The 20,176-nt window shown below is 41.8% G+C and overlaps 1 protein-coding gene across 4 annotated transcripts in view; it reads left to right on the top strand.

The window, feature by feature from the left end:
* The window catches only part of ZNF804B (zinc finger protein 804B), a 341,954-nt gene that overhangs the window by 155,301 nt on the left and 166,477 nt on the right, over positions 1-20,176 (top strand). For 2 of the 4 annotated variants that reach the window (XM_074945960.1, XM_074945961.1), the window contains exons 2-3: positions 16,886-16,986; positions 17,112-17,344. The exons of the other annotated variants lie outside the window; for them this stretch is intronic. In XM_074945960.1, the coding sequence (XP_074802061.1) occupies positions 17,192-17,344 (153 nt within the window). In that variant the 5' untranslated portion in view covers positions 16,886-16,986; positions 17,112-17,191. The remainder of the gene's footprint in view (positions 1-16,885; positions 16,987-17,111; positions 17,345-20,176) is intronic. 4 annotated transcript variants of the gene reach the window in all.

Genomic DNA, 20,176 nt, shown 5'->3' with positions numbered 1-20,176 from the left:
TGGTAACATTGTTTATTAATGAAATAATAGTTCCACTGTAAGCCAGGTATACTTCCATGCAGTTAAAAAGTAATGTAGGTTGACGCTGTGGGAAAGGAATAACTTAGAATCTAGTACTAAGTCTAAATAAATGTGAAGATATAAATTATTTCTGATGTGAACATATAGTTTTGAGAAATAAGGGTGGTCATTGGAATTCCCATTGTATTTATTAGATACCAAATAGTCTAACAGATTTGAAGCCTCATTCATATGTGTAGGAGATGCATCTTTGAACTGACTCTGTGCAATGTAACTCAACTACTATTCAGGTGCTGTCATTTCAAATGACCAGAAAGCTGACGTCGTCTGCTTTTGTTGCTTCCGCACGCTCTTTGGAATTGTGAAGGTCCATTGTCCAATGTCAAGATTATCTAGACCTAGTCAATATTTTTCATTCAAAGTTTTTTTAGATTAAATGGGGCTGTTTTTCAAAAACAAAAATTCGATTCTCATTAAAACTGTTTTACTTTCTCAACAGATTTCATAATTGTCCATGTGATAAGGTCACTTTACACCCTCTTTGTAGCCAGTGCTCTGTGCCTCAGTTTTCCCTCTTCCAGCTTCAGACACCTCAATCTCCTGTTCTTGGATGGGCCAGTTCCAGTCCTTCTGAATGATTTAGTCCTCCAACCAAATTGCAAAGCTTATCCTCCCTTGTGGCAGTAAACAAGAAGTCCAACAAAACAAATTCATCTCAGTGATTCACCTTCAGCGCAGGATTCCCACATTCTTTTGACCCTTTCCCAGGCCAACTCAATCACCTTTATGCCAGGGCCTCACAAGTCTGACTGATCACTTCTATCAGGGATCCAGCTTTGGGCTTCCTAAACCAGTATAGAGAACCACCCAAGTACACCTGTCACCCACCTGACTTTATTGCAGGAGATCCTACCTACTCCCTATAGGTCTCTCTCTCTCTGCAGGAAGCACTACCTCCAGCTTCGTCATGTGATGCCTGATCCTCTCACCCAACCACCAACCCGTATCCCTCTCTTGGGATGCAGATAACTAGGCAGAGATGATCAGGGCTGTCCCTAGACCAAATGGTGCTCCAGGTGAGGAGCATCTTCGGCGCTACCCCACCCCTCCATTTGTTAAACTTTTGAATACCTTAGTTTTTATTGTTTTGTAGTCCATTTCATGACTCTGATGCACAATTTGCATGCATGATTTATCCCTGTCATAAGATGATAAATTTGCACACAAGGATCTGTACATCTGTATTTATTCATGCCATATATAAGCAAATATTTTTTTCCTCTAAGCTTATAGATACTTTTTAATTTTAAGAATAACTGAAATGTACTAACATTAAGAAATTGAACTGTGCACCAATATTGGGTGGACCAGCCTTAGAATGTTAACCCTAGTCCTTTAGTTCAAAAGGTCGCTTTTCTTGCCTTTGCCCTTGTGAACTGAAGCACAGCGTCAGAGAGATCCAAAGACTGGCCAATGGCATTTTCAAGCGATAAAATAGCAAGTGATGTCAGTGTCTCGTCGGCCATCGTCGATCGAAGATATGTTTTAATGAGCCTGAACTTCGAAAAGCTGCACTCACCACTCACGACTGTGACTGGCAGTGTGAGCAGAATCCTCAAAGCTATCTACACATTAAGAAAAGTGTCCTTCAGCTCTGCATCATGAATGAATTGGAGAACTTGGAGTGGAGAGTGCTTCCTGTGTTGTTAAATGTGATGGATGACGTCCAATTCGACATAGAGGTCTTTATCATTGATGTCCATGTGCCAGCATCTGGTGAAGATCCGTTCAATGGTTCAAGAGTCTTTTCCCATCCACCAGCAGCTTACTAAGATCATACAAGCCTCTTGATTTTTTCCCAAGCTTCATCTCTCCCCTCATAACCAAATTGTCTCTTCTTCCGATGAATATCAGTTTCCTTGAAGACAAGGTCAACTCCTAAGTTTTCTGACATTTCTTTGGCAGCAGTGATGGCATCTTCAAATCCATTGTCTCTGTAGGCCACAATAAAATCAAGGCAGCTTCTTATCAAAGTAGTAGTGGTTGTGATGTCCATTGACTGAGTTTGTAAGGCCTTGCTTCCAACGTTTACTTAGAACAGGTGCCAAATCATAACTGAGACGAGAAATTTGAAGTCAGTGATCCAGTTTGCCAGGCTTTGTGCCTCGTTTTAGATTCTGACCTTGGCTTTACTCAATTGCATCAGTTCCATCAGGGCATCGTAAACCTCAGTCACTTGCTACCTCACTGGCCTTACATTGTCAGTATGGCTCTCCCAGTGAGTGTTACTTAGTGGCTTCATGGTCAGATTTGTAACATTGTCTATGAGGATTTTCCACCTGATAGTTGATGCTGAAAACGGGACGTACATCCTTTGCAGTACTCTGAAGAGAGACTCTGAATCTAAAGAAGATGCTGCTGCATCTGATACAACCTGGCTGAGGGAATGGTGGCCACAAGGCACTAAGAAAGCTCTTGGATTCAGTGCATGGATTTTTGCCTGAACATCACCATTTCTTCCTTCAGGTTCACGCCATTGTCATAGTCTTGAACATGACAGTCCTGAAGCTTTATTTTATTCTTACTCAAAACATTCATAAAGAGTTCTGTTAGGCCTTTTCCACAGTCCAGAAACAGATAAAGTGTTCCTTGGATACAGTCATCCTCGTTGTCAACAAATCTTACTGTAAATGACATCTTTTCACTGTGACTAATGTTGGGAGTGCAGTCCATTATTATGGCATAGTACTTCACTTTACCGAGCCACATCAATATGTTGTCAAGCACTTTCCTTGCCATAAGGTCAATCAATTCATTTTAAGTTGTTTTGCTGCGGTAATGGTCCGTAGCTTCTTTACGAACTACTCGACATAGGTGCTTATGCATGACATCCTATTTCCCAAGGAACTCTATCAAACCAAGGAAATTACCATTATGTTCAGTGACCAACTTATCCAGCTAGCCCTGGAAAGCCAAATTATTCTTTGCAAGGAAGAGAGTAATTGAGATCAGACGCTCGAGCACGTTCCTCCAATGCTCGGTTTCTACATTAATAATGCGCTGGTTTTCTGCAACTGTGCATTTGTTCAGCTTGAGCCTGGATTTGACCTCCATCCATTTGCTGTAGGCTGTAAAATGGCTTGGTGACTTTTCATGTTGCTTCAGAGCGTCAGCTAAGTTATGCCAGTAATTGTATCCGGCAAGTGCAAACAACAATTTGTCATTCTTGACAAATATTTTGCAACAAAAACAGAACACTTGGTCAGTTGATTTTGAGTAAACTAGCCAATGTTGATTCAGTTTCTCACCATTCTCTAGCACTCTTTCGCAGTGTGACTTTGAGACATGGCTCTTCTGCTCATTTACTGGAAATGTTCTAACCTCGATTTTGCCCAGCCCATTCAAAATTGTCCAATCAATATTGGCAGAATTTAGGCTGGCCAGCCATAAAGCAGGATCTGATGTATCTATCTGTGGTGTGCAATTTTTCTCACTGCTGTTTCTGTCATCATGCAAGGCTGATTCTTCTTTATCGTTTCTCTTCTTTTATGTGAACCATTTTTTTCTTTATCAGCATTCTCCTTCATGCTGCCAAGAAAACTGGACATTTCTCCATCAGCTTCCTCGCATTTCCATTTCTTATCTTCAAGTAAATCGGCTAATTCCTTAGTAATAGGACTTCAATCATTTACCCTTTGCTCCTCAGTTTCTTCTGCACTGGGACAATTGCTACTGCCTAAGCCCGGTCTATGTTGTTCTGTTTCAGATATTTTCCCATCAAATTTGCCCCTTGCTGCAAACTAGATTGCAATTGAGCTTTTTGCTTCCTATACGGAGCTCCTGAAGGCTTCTTTGGGGGCATCTTTTATTTTCTATGGGGGAAAACAGACAGTATTAGGGAGAGCAAAAGACTATGTTCCGCAGTTTTAGAAAGTCATCAAACATTACAGGTTAAGCATGGCAAAAGTAGTAACAGTATTTCTTTTATATTGTTATGTAGATAGGGGTTCGATAGATATCTCTGATGTCTCATTAAATATGTCCTTTATTAATCACTATTTACACTCTTCAGTTCTTAAAACACAGGTACACTTTCACAATTACACAATAAAACAAGGTTCACAATATTTCAGCTGGGCTCTCACTTCATTCACTTAGTTCTTATATCTCACTGACTGACTGGCAATGTCCCGCCCCTTATATATGTGTGAGGGCGTGGCTGACAACATTCTAGAAGGTTTAAGGAAAATGTAGTTCTCAGAAAGTCTGGAAGGTTCCATGAGATTCTGCAAAGGCCCCGAACATTCCAGGAGGTTAGTGAAAAATGAATCCACATATGGAATACCTGAAACATACTTCAAACATTCTATTTTGTCTTTTGTCACTAACAACAAAAAGAGCACCCCAAGCCTGGTGCCCCTAAGCCCAGCACCCCAGGCAGACGCCTGGGTCGCCTGCCCCGAATTTCGGCCCTAGAGGTGAGGCTGAGCCCAAGTCCCTTTAAAGGGCTAGCCCACTCTGTGACAGACTACCACATGTGCTATTCCTGCATGGGGGACTTTAACCCAGAGAGTTTGGACTTCCTGAATTTGCACCTGATTTTTCCACTGTGGTTTGCCCATCTCTCTTCCCTACACAGAGGGGGTAGGATGTCTAGTCTGTTGGTCTGAGAGCTAAGGAAGACTAGGGCCTGAGCACAGGGCTTCACAGGCTCCTGCCTGATGTTTCTGATGTAAGATGTGGAACCTGTGTAAATGAATGCCACTGGGAGCAGCTTTAAGTTATGTTCTTACTAGTTCCAAATTTGAAGGAGGACAGTACAACTGCTTGGAATTTTTCTTCTGTAAAAAAATGACTTTCAGGGGCAAATCAAAACTTTCAGCTGGAACAAAAAATTGCAGGGCCTCATGGAACCTATAGTTCAGTTACCCCATGTGCCCATTCTCCTTTCTGGGCTAGACTTCCTGGGCAGACTGCATCTCCCATGTACATCTACAGCTCCTGATTTCCCCACTTGCTGAGCTGCCATGGTTCATCACTGGAGATGCAATCCAGCTTGCCCCTTAGAGGAGAATGGGTCCTCTAGGCAGCCACATTACAACTCACACAATATGCCACAGTGATATTTCTTTTCAGTTTTGTGGGGGTTGGGTTTTTTTATGACAAACCAACATTTCCCATGGAAAGTAGCACTTTAAAAAAAATTGATTGAAAACCAAATTTTCTGTCAAAAACAGTTTGTTGATGAAACATTTTCCACCAGCCCAGGACAAGTCTGTGGAAAGCAAATGCCCACCCCACCATCACCACCATGGAGTCCAATCCCTGTGGGATACCCCTCTTTCCACATTCTGTTCCCAGTTCCGCTGCTTTCTACCCTGTCTGCTCTCAAAACATGAGAACACTTGGTGCTTCCATTTTTTTTCAGACCTTGTGTTGCTAGTCCTCAGTAATCTACCATAATTATTAGCGTATCTCCGCTCCCTTAGCTGGTGGGTGGTATTTGAAAGAATGTGAGGGAACAGGATTTCCCCAGGATAAGGGAGATATTGATATATTCCCCAGGAACAGGATAATGGCGCGAAGTGTTTCTATGATAGGTGGTGTTCTCTGGTTTAGGAAAGGCAGGCACTGTTGAGTGAGGGCTCTGGCTGCATTCAAATCTGTTGAACTTTTAGACAATGTGTCTCACCTCATTCCTTTGGTTACCCCTAATGTCACACTATTCAGATTACAGAAGCTTCAAGAAATCCTCCTCAGGAGCAGGGACCCAGTCTCCACACTGCACAAACACAGCCAATTAGGCCCTGACTCAAGCAAAGCACTTAAGTGTATGCTTAAAGCTTAGCATAAAGCTTAATTCCCAGCAGTTCAACACAGTGCTTAAGCATATGCTTAAATGCTTTGATGAACTGGAGCCTGGATAGGGAAGCAGGGTATAATTTTAGAATAAGTAACTTGAATTTGGTTCATACTTAGTACTCAATACTAATCAGTCACAATTATTTTCAGCAGTATTTGGGGACATCATATGAGTCTGGTTGAATCTTGACTTACTACCCCTATTGACATTATAGCCGACTTGAGCCTGTGCTATTAGCCGGTCACTTTCATGGAAATCAAATTTAATAATTAAGGATTCAGAGCAAATGATAGGAAAATTTGAGTTACATGCATCATGAATAAAGTTTTCAGATGGTAACTTACATTTGATTAATGCTTTAGGCATAACAATGCTCACACTTTTCCTGTGCTGATAGCAATGAACGTGGCTCTGATATCAAGGCCTCTGGACTCTCCTATAATAATAATAATAATAATAATTACAAAATTATTGAAAATAAACTGTAGGGTGCCAGCACTAGTGGACCAGTGAAAAACACAATAAACAAAAATAAAAATACTGCGTAGAAAATATTTTGTTAAAAGAATCTTTTAATTAAAAAACTGTGAGACAAGGCATCTCTTGAGGGCCCAGAACTTTACTGGGCACTTTGTAAAACACAGGTCCCATTCCAAGGAATTTGCAATCTAAATGCAACCTGACACAAAAAATAAGGGCCACAAAACAATGATGAATGTCAAAAGAGAGAGGAAGGACCAGGGGGACAATAAAAAGAAAATGTGATTTCATGGAGAGATTTGATGGTCCCACTGTTTTCTTATCACCGCTCTTTCCCCTCACTTCATTTCTGACTTTCCCTCCCCTTCTGCAAAATATCAGAAGACTTTTAGTTTTAGGGAAGGATTTGAATGAGGTGAAGGAAAAAACAACTAAAATCCCTGTAAGTGACAAAGGGAGATTAGCAAGCTGCCAGGAGCATTTGGTGTTGTCAGAGATGACTTGCTTCCGGGAGGTGTTTATGCTAGACAGACATATGGGCCATCGTGCCTACCGGAAATATGTAACTGACTTCAACAGCAAATTCTCAGGCAGCTGACATCACATTTGTGGGGATGTGTGTCTAGACTTTTGCAATATACTGTCTGAATCATTCATGGTGTCCTATTGTATGGAGGCTAATTTATGGCATGTCAGCTGCTGCACAGGTGATAAAGAGATGTGGAGGATTGTAACATGCATATTTTACCTAGCGTGACTGATTAACTTTGTTATCCACTTTGGAATATTGTGGGTGGCCACATTAATTGCTTCATATAGTTATTTAAATTGATGAGCATAATGGCACTGGTTTTGCGAACGCAGATGATAATATTTATCCAGTCTTGCTTTAGCTAGTTGCTATTTTCACTTTTTAAAATAATTTTAAAAAATACGTAATGTTAGAAGTGGTGAAAGGCGCTGGATTTACACGGCTGGAGCCCGAAGTCCACGTTAGCCACAGGTGCAGCACAGGCACCAGCACTTCTCCTATCTAGAACGAAGAGAGTTGTTCCTCTGTTTGAAGGCCAGGTGGGATTGTTATGATCCCGGAGTCTGATCTCCTCCATAATAGAGGCCATGGAATTTCACACAGTAATCCCTGCAACAAGTCCATCGCTTCTGGCTGAGCTAGATCATAACTTGTAGAAAGACATCCAATCTTATTCAGTGTCCAGGCTCATCTGAACAATAACCTTTCTTCCAACCCTCCTAGTAGGGCTTCCAATTACTACCAGAAGGGGTGGTGGTTTTTTTCATGTGGTTACTTGCTCATAGGAATTGGACCTGACACCCTCTTTTATTTTATGCTGTTTGTTCTATTTAGGTAGCTAGTGATTGCTGCTGGATAACATATTAAAGTAATTTTTTGTGCTTTGCAATTGTCATATTGAAAGGAACTTGTTTCTTGTAAAGGTAATTGTGCTGCATTTAGATGATACTTTTCACTGCTTTGTTTTTCCAAGAGTTTGAGACCAATGACTTATATAGCAGTGCTGGCATATGTACATAAGCAAAACAGCCTTCAGCACTCACCATCTGTGTTTAACTGTCAAAAGTTATATAAATGCCAATTAATGCAAATATTGACAATTCATTGGATCATAGAATCATAGAATATCAGGGTTGGAAGGGACCTCAGGAGATCATCTAGTCCAACCCCCTGCTCAAAGCAGGACCAATCCCCAACTAAATCATCCCAGCCAGGGCTTTGTCAAGCCTGACCTTAAAAACTTTTAAGGAAGGAGATTCCACCTAGTCTCTAGGTAATGCATTCCAGTGCTTCACCACCCTCCTAGTGAAAAAGGTTTTCCTAATATCCAACTTAAACCTTCCCCACTGCAACTTGAGACCATTACTCCTTGTTCTGTCATCTGCTACCACTGAGAACGGTCTAGATCCATCCTCTTTGGAACCCCCTTTCAGGTAGTTGAAAGCAGCTATCAAATGCCACCCCCCCCCCCGCCATTCTTCTCTTCCGTAGACTAAACAATCCCAGTTTCCTCAGCCTCTACTCATAACTCATGTGTTCCAGTCCCCTAATCATTTTTGTTGCCCTCCGCTGGACATTTTCCAATTTTCCCACATCCTTCTTGTAGTGTGGGGCCCAAAACTGGACACAGTACTCCAGATGAGGCCTCACCAGTGTCAAATAGAGGGGAACGATCACGTCCCTCGATCTGCTGGCAATGCCCCTACTTATACACCCCAAAATGCCATTGGTCTTCTTGGCAACAAGGGCACACTGTTGACTCATATCCAGCTTCTCATCCACTGTAACCCCTAGGTCCTTTTCTGCAGAACCGCTGCCTAGCCATTCGGTCCCTAGTCTGTAGCAGTGCATGGGATTCTTCCGTCCTAAGTGCAGGACTCTGCACTTGTCCTTGTTGAACATTATCAGATTTATTTTTAGCCCAATCCTCTAATTTGTCTAGGTCCCTCTGTATCCTATCCCTACCCTCCAGTGTATCTGTCTCTCCTCCCAGTTTAGTGTCATCTGCAAACTTGCTGAGGGTGCAATCCACACCATCCTCCAGATCATTAATGAAGATATTGAACAAAACTGGCCCGAGGACCGACCCTTGGGGCACTCTACTTGATACCAGCTGCCAACTAGACATGGAGCCATTGATCACTACCCGTTGAGCCCGACAATCTAGCTGGCTTTCTATCCACCTTATAGTCCATTCATCCAGCCCATACTTCTTTAACTTACTGGCAAGAATACTGTGGGAGACCGTGTCAAAAGCTTTGCTAAAGTCAAGGAACAAAACATCCACTGCTTTCCCCTCATCCACAGAGCCAGTTATCTCGTCATAGAAGGCAATTAGATTAGTCAGGCATGACTTGCCCTTGGTGAATCCATGCTGACTGTTCCTGATCACTTTCCTCTCCTCTAAGTGCTTCAGAATTGATTCCTTGAGGACTGCTCCATGATTTTTCCAGGGACTGAGGTGATCCTCCTTCTTCCCTTTTTTAAAGATGGGCACTACATTAGCCTTTTTCCAGTCATCCGGGACCTCCCCCAATCGCCATGAGATTTCAAAGATAATAGCCAATGGCTCTGCAATCACATCCGCCCATTCCTTTCACACTCTCGGATGCAGCGCATCCAGCCCCATGGACTTGTGCTCGTCCAGCTTTTATAAATACTCCCAAACCACTTCTTTCTTCACAGAGGGCTGGTCACCTCCTCCCCATGCTGTGTTGCCCAGTGCAGCAGTCTGGGAGCTGACCTTGTTAGTGAAGACAGAGGCAAAAAAAGCATTGAGTACATTAGCTTTTTCCACATCCTCTGTCACTAGGTTGCTTCCCTCATTCAGTAAGGGGCCCACACTTTCCTTGACTTTCTTCTTGTTGCTAACATACCTGAAGAAACCCTTCTTGTTACTCTTAACATCTCTTGCTAGCTGCAATTCCAGGTGTGATTTGGCCTTCCTGATTTCACTCCTGCATGCCCAAGCAATATTTTTATACTCTTCCCTGGTCATTTGTCCAATCTTCCACTTCTTGTAAGCTTCTTTTTTGTGTTTAAGATCAGCAAGGATTTCATTGTTAAGGCCAAGCTGGTCGCCTGCCATATTTACTATTCTTTCTATACATCAGGATGGTTTGTCCCTGTAACCTCAATAAGGGTTCTTTAAAATACAGCCAGCTCTCCTGGACTCCTTCCCCCTCATGTTGTTCTCCCAGGGGATCCTGCCCATCAGTTCCCTGAGGTTGTCAAAGTCTGCTTTTCTGAAGTTCAGGGTCCATATTCTGCTGCTCTCCTTTCTTCCCTGTGTCAGGATCCTGAACTCGACCATCTCATGGTCACTGCCTCCCAGGTTCCCATCCACTTTTGCTTCCCCTATTAATTCTTCCCGGTTTGTGAGCAGCAGGTCAAGAAGAGCTCTGCCCCTCGTTGGTTCCTCCAGCACTTGCACCAGGAAATTGTCCCCTACAGTTTCCAAAAACTTCCTGGATTGTCTGTGCAGTGCTGTACTGATCTCCCAGCAGATATCAGGGTGATTGAAGTCTCCCAGGAGAACCAGGGCCTGCGATCTAGTAACTTCCATTAGTTGCCGGAAGAAAGCCTCATCCACCTCATCCCCCTGGTCCGGTGGTCTATAGCAGACTTCCACCACAACATCACCCTTGTTGCTCACGCTTCTAAACTTAATCCAGAGACACTCAGGTTTTTCTACAGTTTCATACCGGAGCTCTGAGCAGTCGTACTGCTCTCTTACATACAATGCAACTTCCCCACCTTTTCTGCCCTGCCCGTCCTTCCTGAACAGTTTATATCCATCCATGACAGTACTCCAGTCATGTGAGTTATCCCACCAAGTCTCTGTTATTCCAATCACATCATAATTCCTTGTCTGTGCCAGGATTTCCAGTTCTCCCTACTTGTTTCCCAGGCTTCTTGCATTTGTATATAGGCACTTGAGATAACTTGCTGTTTGTCCTGCTTTCTTAGTATGAGGCAGGAGCCCTCCCCTTTCGCGCTCTCCTGCTCATGCTTCCTCCCGGTATCCCACGTCCCCACTTACCTCGGGGCTTTGGTCTCCTTCCCCCGGTGAACCTAGTTTAAAGCCCTCCTCACTAGGTTAGCCAGCCTGCTTGTGAAGATGCTCTTTCCTCTCTTCGTTAGGTGGAGCCCATCTCTGCCTAGCACTCCTCCTTCTTGGAACACCATCCCATGGTCAAAGAATCCAAAGCCTTCTCTCCGACACCACCTGAGTAGCCATTCATTGACTTCCATGAATCGACGGTCTCTACCCAGGCCTTCTCCATCCACGGGGAGGATGGACGAGAACACCACTTGCGCCTCAAACTCCTTTATCCTTCTTCCCAGAGCCACATAGTCCTCAGTGATCCACTCAAGGTCATTCTTGGCAGTTTCATTGGTGCCCACATGGAGAAGCAGGAAGGGGTAGCGATCCGAGGGCTTGATGAGTCTCGGCAGTCTCTCCGTCACATCGTGAATCCTAGCTCCTGGCAAGCAGCAGACTTCTTGGTTTTCCCGGTCGGGGCGGCAGACAGATGACTCAGTCCCCCTGAGTAGAGAGTCCCCGACCACCACCACCCGCTGCCTCCTCCTCTTGGGAGCGGTGGTCGTGGAACCCCCATCCCTAGGACAGTGCATCTCATGCCTTCCAATCGGCGGAGTCTCCTTCTGTTCCCTTCCCTCAGATGTATCATCTAGTCCACTCTCCACATTAGTACCTGTGGAGAGAACATGGAAATGGTTGCTTACCTGTATCTGCGCTGCTGGTACATGGACGCTCCCCTTTCTTCTTCTGGAGGTCACATGCTGCCAAATTTCTTCACCGTCCTCCTGTCCCCGCTGCACGGCCTGCTCTGAATCTTCAGAACATTGTGCCCGTAGAAGCATATCCTGACGTCTGTCCAGGAAATCTGTCCAGGATCTTTAATACCTGCTTGGACAATAACAAAAAACCAAACCAAACTATGCAGGCACATCATTAAAACTAACTTATAATTACACTTGTAAGTACACTCTGACCAGGAGTGGTTTTTAAGGAATAATATCTCAGCTTCAACAGAACAGTGTGCCAAGGACTAAAGTCTCATTTTTAGAAGTAACTGGCAGATATTCCCCAGCCTTAGCATGATTGTCTCTTTGGATATGATGTCCCTTCTGAAAATATGCAGTGGCACTGGTAGCAGAATAGCCAGACTATCCAAAATGCTTTGTGTTTGGAGGTATGCCCATTTCTGTCTGTCTATCTTCAATAACTTAAAGCAAAGTGGTCTCCCAGAACCTTGCCCAATGGAGAGGATTGGTGGTTCAGTGGTTAAGACACTGACTGGACTCAGGAGATCTGAGCGCAGTTAGACAAATCACTTAGTCCAGCAGGAGCTGAATCAGGTCCTTAGTCTCTTTGTGCCTCAGTTCGTCACTTATAAAATGGGGAAAGTAAATCCAGGTGTTGTAATACGTTAATTATTGTTTGTGAGCTGCTCACATACTTCTGTAATGGGTGCTATATAAGTAAGTAGTGAGTGAGTGCAACACTGGTTATATCAGTAAGTATGGGACCAGATCCTTCCGTATTATTGTCCACTAAATTCTTGGGCCTTTCTGTAGACACTTCTACAGAGAAAGATCAGGCTTAATGCCACTTTGAGAAGAAACAGTCTTTGGTAGTCTCAGTTATGGAAGGGTGATCTTCCATAAAAACCTGAGCCTGCAAATGCAAAAGTAAGAGCATTACCTAGTCTATCTGTGCAATAACATCACCTAACACATACATGCAATGAGACCTTGATTATCCAAATAATCATGGGAGACACCGAATAAAAAGTATGGATTATAATAAAATTCTGGATACTTTCAGAGATATCGGGCAACATGCCCATGTTTCAGATAACAAAGTTTCAAATAATTGAGATTACTGATAGGGAGAATACTTAGGCAAGTTGCTTAAGTGCCCATAGGTTCAGTATCAGTGCTAAGATTCAAACTCCAAGTTCTTGCCTGCCAATCATGTATCCAGAATACTAGACTATCTGCTTCAAAACTCTGACTAAAAATCTCACTCCCTATAAATACAGAGGCAGAAATGGAAGATGGGTCATGAGAAACCAACCAGGATCCTTGGAACCCATTTAAAATCTTAATGTTAAAATAAGGAGTTTGAATTCAGTCTGTGCATCAACCAACAACTAGCCCAGAGCATGAAGCAGCAGATAAGCGGCATCTTTTCTGCCCTCTCCTGACAACATTTGCCACTGCCATGTTCTTCACCTACTTTGGGCAATCGAGCAGATACTTTAGTTGTGTTATATGGCACGCACTACAGCAGTCCACTTATAGAGTCAAACACCGCATGCATGCAAGTTACCAGGAGAGAGAGAGAGAGAGTAAAAAGAAAAAAAAAGAGACCCAAAGAGGCCTGTCACAACTGACCATGAACAGTACATGTTCCCTAGAAATGTTTAACCTTTTATTCATTCTAAAATGTAGAGAATGCTGAATTTACTAGTTTAATTATTTGCTTTTAATTTCAAACTAACTACCTTATAAAAGGGAATGAAAATTGATTTTTCTAGCAGGAATGGCTGGCAGAGCCTGACAGAAGCTATTTGCCATTTCATCTGAAATAATTATGTGAATTGTTTTGGTTTGCCACCCTTTCCGCCCTTTGTGTATTATTACATTACTGTTAAACCAATTGAAGTTCAGTAAACTAGACTCCTACAATATATTAAATAGATCAGATCATAGTGCTGTTCTCTAACACTGGGGAACAATGCCCTTTAGACTGACTTGGAAAAGCTCACCAATTCCCAACTATTCACCCATTCAATAAAGGATGAAAAGCAATTCGGTGGTTTTATCTCGAGTCAGGGGAAAGCTCAAAATAAAAATATCCTCTTGATGTTTTCCTTGAAGATTTCTCTCATGTAATCGAAGTTACTCCCTCTCGAACCTGTGAGGCATTTTTAAAAATGGAGAGTGGTCTCCCTTTACACTTGATACTGTTAATGACATTCATAACCTCTTCGTGAAAGGACATGGGAAACAAATATACTGTTGCTATGCGTTGTTAACAAAGAAAACATTCAAACCCTTTTAGGAACTCTACATTGGCTCTATGCCATGGGACAAGTCCCTACTGGGGTGAAACTCACATAACTGCCTATGGTGGCTTTAGGGTCACTTTGCAGCGGCGCTCTTTATGACAACTGAGTTGCTACACAAAAGCCATGTTTGAGAACAATGAGAGGTAAGGGTACGGGTTTGGGCATTTATTTTACTTGAATACCCTTGGCAAAGGTGATAAAAATTAGGATTTCACCTTTAAAATCAATCAGCCTGTTAAAAGTCCAATTCATGAAGCCAGATTGTACAAACAGCAAATAATCTGATTCTTTGTGAAAAATCAGCCAAGATGAGAAAGGACTTCTACACAATCAACTTTTAGCTTATACTAAGAACTATGCCGATGTGGCTCTATTTTTCTCAGCTGTTCAACAACTAATCTGTTTTGGAGACAAAGAGCATGTACAGTGCGTCTTCCTGTTACCCCACATATTAATGAGATTTTTCTTTTGCAACATCTTGGTTGCAAAAGATTCAAACACTAATGACTATAATTTGCATGCGTCTCTTTTGAAGTCTGTATTTGATGCCACGTCTTGACACCCAAGCAAAAGTTTTCAGTGTTATACATTAATAACTGTTTCATATTTTTGTACTCAAGAAATCTGTGGATTAACAGTCACAGCAATAGGCTTATTTATGGGAATAAACCTTTTCATTACTATTAGTCAAAGTTTCAGGGCAGGATGAAGAAGGTGAAGTGGTTCCATATATATGAATCCTGCTTTACTCAGAAACATGTGCTTGTTCTGCAATGCCTTGCAAATTTTACCTGTAGAAGGCTGGCGCTAAGTTTTTCCTCCTAGGCAACAAACGCTTGAAAGAAGGAAATTTGGTTTAATAGTCTATTGATGGCATAAAGGCAGTTTCTATATGTTGTTACATTATTTATGGGAGGAAATGGGAATCATATAGAACCCCCCTGAATTTTTAGAGCTTTCTAACCTATATTTTGACAAGTAACAAAATTATCTTAATCTAAAAGAGAATGGAAATGATGTTTTACACTCACGCAATATAGCCCTGCCTATTTATTGGCTAGTAGAGGGGGTCTTTAATCTCTCAGACAAAAGTATAGAAAGATCCAGTGGCTGGAGCTGAAGCTTGACAAATCCGAACTGTAAATAAAGTACACATATTTAACAGTCAAGATAACTAAATGTTGGAGCAACTTACCAAGGGATGACAGGTTTCAGAGTAGCAGCCGCGTTAGTCTGTCTCTGCAAAAAGAAAAGGAGGATCTGTGGCACCTTAGAGACTAACAAATATATTTGAGCATAAGCGTTTGTGAGCTACAGTTGACTTTATCAGATGCATTCAGTGGAAAATACAGTGGGGAAATTTATATACACAGAGAACATGAAACAATGGGTGTTACCGTACACACTGTAATGAGAGTGATCACTTAAGGTGAGATATTACCAGCAGGAGAGCTGAGGTGCGGGAAACCTTTTGTAGTGATAATCAAGGTAGACCATTTCCAGCAGTTGACAAGAACGTCTGAGGAACAGCGCGGGGTGGGGGAGGAATAAACATGGGGAAATAGTTTTACTTTGTGTAATGACCCATCCACTCCCAGTCTTTATTCAAGCCTAAGTTAATTGTATCCAGTTTGCAAATTAATTCCAATTCAGCAGTCTCTCATTGGAGTCTGTTTTTGAAGTTTTTTTGTTGAAGAATTGCCACTTTTAGGTCTGTAATCGAGTGACCAAAGAGATTGAAGTGTTCTCCAACTGGTTTTTGAATGTTATAATTCTTGACGTCTGATTTGTGTCCATTTATTCTTTTACGTAGAGACTGTCCAGTTTGGCCAATGTACATGGCAGAGGGGCACTGCTGGCACATGATGGCATCTATCACACTGATAGATGTGCAGGTGAACGAGCCTCTGATAGTGTGGCTGATGTGATTAGGCCCTATGATGGTGTCCTCTGAATAGATATGTGGACACAGTTGGCAACGGGCTTTGTTGCAAGGATAGGTTCCTGAGTTAGTGGTTCTGTTGTGTGGTGTGTGGTTGCTGGTGAGTATTTGCTTCAGATTGGGGGGCTGTCTGTAAGCAAGGACTGGCCTGTCTCCCAAGATCTGTGAGAGTGATGGGTTTTAGTTGGGGACTGAAGATGATGGCTAGTGGCATTCTGTTATTTTCTTTGTTGGGCCTGTCCTGTTGTAGGTAACTTCTGGGTACTCTTCTGGCTCTGTCAATCTGTTTCTTCACTTCAGCAGGTGGGTATTGTACAATTAACTTAAGCTTGAATAAAGACTGGGAGTGGATGGGTCATTACACAAAGTAAAACTATTTCCCCATGTTTATTCCCCCCCTCCACCCCCACTTTTTCCTCAGACGTTCTTGTCAACTGCTGGAAATGGCCCACCTTGATTATCACTACAAAAGGTTTCCCGCAGCCCCGCTCTCCTGCTGGTAATAGCTCACCTTACCTGATCACTCTCGTTACAGTGTGTATGGTAACACCCATTGTTTCATGTTCTCTGTGTATATAAATCTCCCCACTGTATTTTCCACTGAATGCATCTGATGAAGTGAGCTGTAGCTCATGAAAGCTTATGCTCAAATAAAGTTGTTAGTCTCTAAGGTGCCACAAGTCCTCCTTTTCTTTTTACCAAGGGATGTGGTGGATTCTCCATGAAAATATCTTCTAGTTCAACCAAAAGTAAGGGGCGGATGTAGGAATCACTTGGTACAATTTTATAGTTTGTGCTATGCAGGATGTCAGACTAGATGATCAGATTGCAATGGTCCTTTCTCATACTGAAATCTATTAATTTATTTTAGTACCCTAAATTCCCCAAAATCATGAAATTCTGAAATGCTTCAGTTTATTACTTTGCATTTTTTTCTGCTTTAGGTTACTGAAGTTGTTGCTTGGGCTTTTTGGACTTCCCAGCATGCAATGGACTAGTGACATCATTAGCACCACTACAGCATGAGTCTACCTGTGAGGAAATGGTAAGTCAGCTTTTCTTCAATACTGAGCGGGTCTCTGTTTGTTTTATTTAATATTCTTATTTTGTATCCTGTAGGTATAGATCCACTCAATGTTGAAGAACAGCTGACTTACGTTTTTCTTTTAGGCAGACTAAACTCCCTCCTCCATCACTGATCAGCGGTGATACTAACATCCCCAGGTTATTGAATTTTGGAATGTCTGAGCATGAACAGGAAGTCAAGCAACCCCATGGCAGCAACTTGGATACCTCAAAACAGAAAACAAACCCCACTAGCTAAACAACTGAAGAATTTAAGGAAGTGTATGACTATTTTTGAAGTACTTTTGTCCAAAGTGGGAATTAGTGCATTCAAGATGGTAAGTGATGAATTTGTCTATTTTTTAAAACTTTTAGAAATGGATAGTTTTATCATGTATGCTAGAATCATAAAGCATATAAGGAACTAATAAATAAGCATGAATTGTCAGCAAGAACTTACCTATGGAAGAACACAACACACATTGGCACAATATAAGATACAATATTGTAGCATAATCACCCAGCTGATTACTAATACTAAACTAAGTTACTGTTTTATCTTTATATTTTTGCAGAAAATAATTGTAATACACTTTAATCAAATAAAATTGCAAACATCAAGATTCAATGTACCTTAAAGTATTAGTACCTCTACACTCGTCTAAATATTGCACCTCTGAAAATCAAGCCACTGATATAGGTGCCTTAATATGAATTTAAGTATATTCTGTACCGGCCTGATCAAAAGGCCACTAAATTCAGAAGGAGTCTTTCTGTTGCCTTTAGTGGGCTTTGAATCAGGCATTATATCCTGTACAATATATAATGTTATACAAACTGGAATTTTTACACCAACTCACATTCGATACACACAGCGCCTGTCAACACTTCAAGCTGGGGGTGTAATTCCCAGCTTGAGGAGACATATCTGTGCTAGCTCTGATTGAGCTAGTGTGCTAACAATAGAATGTAGCTGCAACTAGCTTTAAAATTGCTGCATTATGCCTGTTCCAGAGACACAACATTACATTATATGGTTCTATTTTATTATTACTGTGGTTTTAGGTTAAGATCAGATTGTTATCCTTGCCATGTCATTTAAGTGTAGTTACACAGAAGTAAACAGTCCTGAGGGACTCTCTTTCTACATTATCATCCTATATTTTAAGACACCCAACAGTAAGCAGCTCTGAATGTAGCAGTGAGCCCTTTACAGCTTTGAAAATGAAAAAGCTTTCAAAGCAGGGTTTAAAAAAAGTGCACAGCTGAAATGAAAATCAGTAAGAACAGCTAGTCTGTTCAGTGCATCTTGTACCTCTTCACACAATTTTCCCTCATGGGGTTGAGATAAAAAAAAAAAGAGTGTATCTTAGTTGTGTATAATTAATGTCAAGCAACTGTGATTGTACAATGACACAAACTATATTACTGCGAGCAAGCAGTAAAAAGAAATCATGATTGCTCAGCACTTTATACTAGAGAATGACGGAGAAAGTCACTTTAAATTAATGGTTTTAAGGCCTTGATGTTGCCCTGCCACTTTTCATAAATCTTTTCTGAGCTATATCTCCTGTGAAAAGGGGACTTCACAGGCACTTAGGGAATACCAAACAGTAAATTTTTCAGGAGAATACTGTTCTTTACATTTTGCTTCAGAAAGCTTCAGAAAGAAGTATTCGGCATTTAGTGTGATGTTTATATTCTACTGACTGCAAAAAGGTTTCATCCTTCTCAAACAAGATACCTCTCTTCTAAAGGCCTCCTAGACCTGTATTATAAAAAGTTGACTCCTTCCGCCCCCAATTAGTTGTGTTTAAACTTTACAGAAGATAACTATTCAAAGGATCATTCCACCTCTACATGGTGGAGTTCACCTCTGGCCATCACCAGGCCTACGTGCCATTTAAGTGAGACTTCATATTGCCTAGGCCTTGAGATGGCACTCTGCACAAGGGTGACTTTCACCATATAGACAGGAGGTCAGCATTGCTGTATATCTTGTAAAATATCAGTCACTTGGTGTGAACCCAGTGTCAGAGAGCACAACCCAATCAGTTTAAAACAACGGGATGTCTTTGCGAATATTTGGGCACTTCCAACTATTTGGGAACACAGTGGGGTTGGGAAATACCAGTGTGCATGTGCCATAGAGGCTTGGTGTTTTGGTAGCAACAGCATGTTTCCTGCTGACATTCCTCAAGATACTCAGTACTTCCCCCTCAAAACCTCTTCTGGATCTTCTATACAGCAGAACTGGTGTCATACGTACTAAAGCAGCTCTAATAAATAGCTGTATCCTCACATACACGTTCTTTTCAGAGGGCTGTATAAAGGAACAGTGAAAGTCTGCAGGTTAATAGATTTATTTCACATTGACAAATTCATTTAGCATAAAGTGAACAAGGAATCAGTAGATCACCTACCTTAACACATCCAACAGCTACTTATGCTCCCGCTAGTACCACATCTGATGCCAAAATGCTTTTTTTACCTCTACATTCTCTGCTACTGAGTACTAAAACACTTGAGTGATAGCACAAGGGACTCCCTTATGACTATCATTTGCTAAAAACAATCCCTTATGACTCCCTCAGGACTGCTTCAAAATCATTCCCAGTGTGATATGTACAGAGCCACTAATGCATTTTGTTACTAAAAACCACCACTTCTTGACAATAGAATCCTGAAAGGGATTCCTAAAGGAAACTTAAATATGAAGTGAAATCCTATGATCCTTCCACAAAACTAAGCCATAAGTGTCACAGTTCTGGGCAACTGCATCTATATTCCACCTTCCGTGGTCCAGCAAGGGCACCCACTTGAGGCAGTCTGCTCCTCCTCTGTCATGTCTCTCTTCCTCCTGAACAGAATATTTCCAGAGTGCACAGCTCCCTGCCTGTACTGTGACCTTCCCAGCAAAGTCAGGGTTTTCTTTTCTCCTCAGCGATGGTAAACAGTGCAATTGTTACAGTTAAACTACCATACAGCTCTTTCCAAGCAAGCACATTTATTCTTAAGGTAAAAGAATTACAGAGGAAAACATATTAAGAACAATAAAAGAATGTACGTGCATGCTAATAAGCTTACCAGAGATTAACCCCTCATTCTGACAAGGGCTGTAGTTGGTGATTAGGCTTTTAGGCCCCCCCCCCAGGTTCTTCCTATAGTCA

This window comes from Natator depressus, chromosome 2 (assembly GCF_965152275.1).
Source record: "Natator depressus isolate rNatDep1 chromosome 2, rNatDep2.hap1, whole genome shotgun sequence".
NCBI classification, from domain to species: domain Eukaryota; kingdom Metazoa; phylum Chordata; order Testudines; family Cheloniidae; genus Natator; species Natator depressus.
Note: the sequence above shows the minus strand (reverse complement) of the source record. Positions and strands in the feature narration are given on the sequence as shown.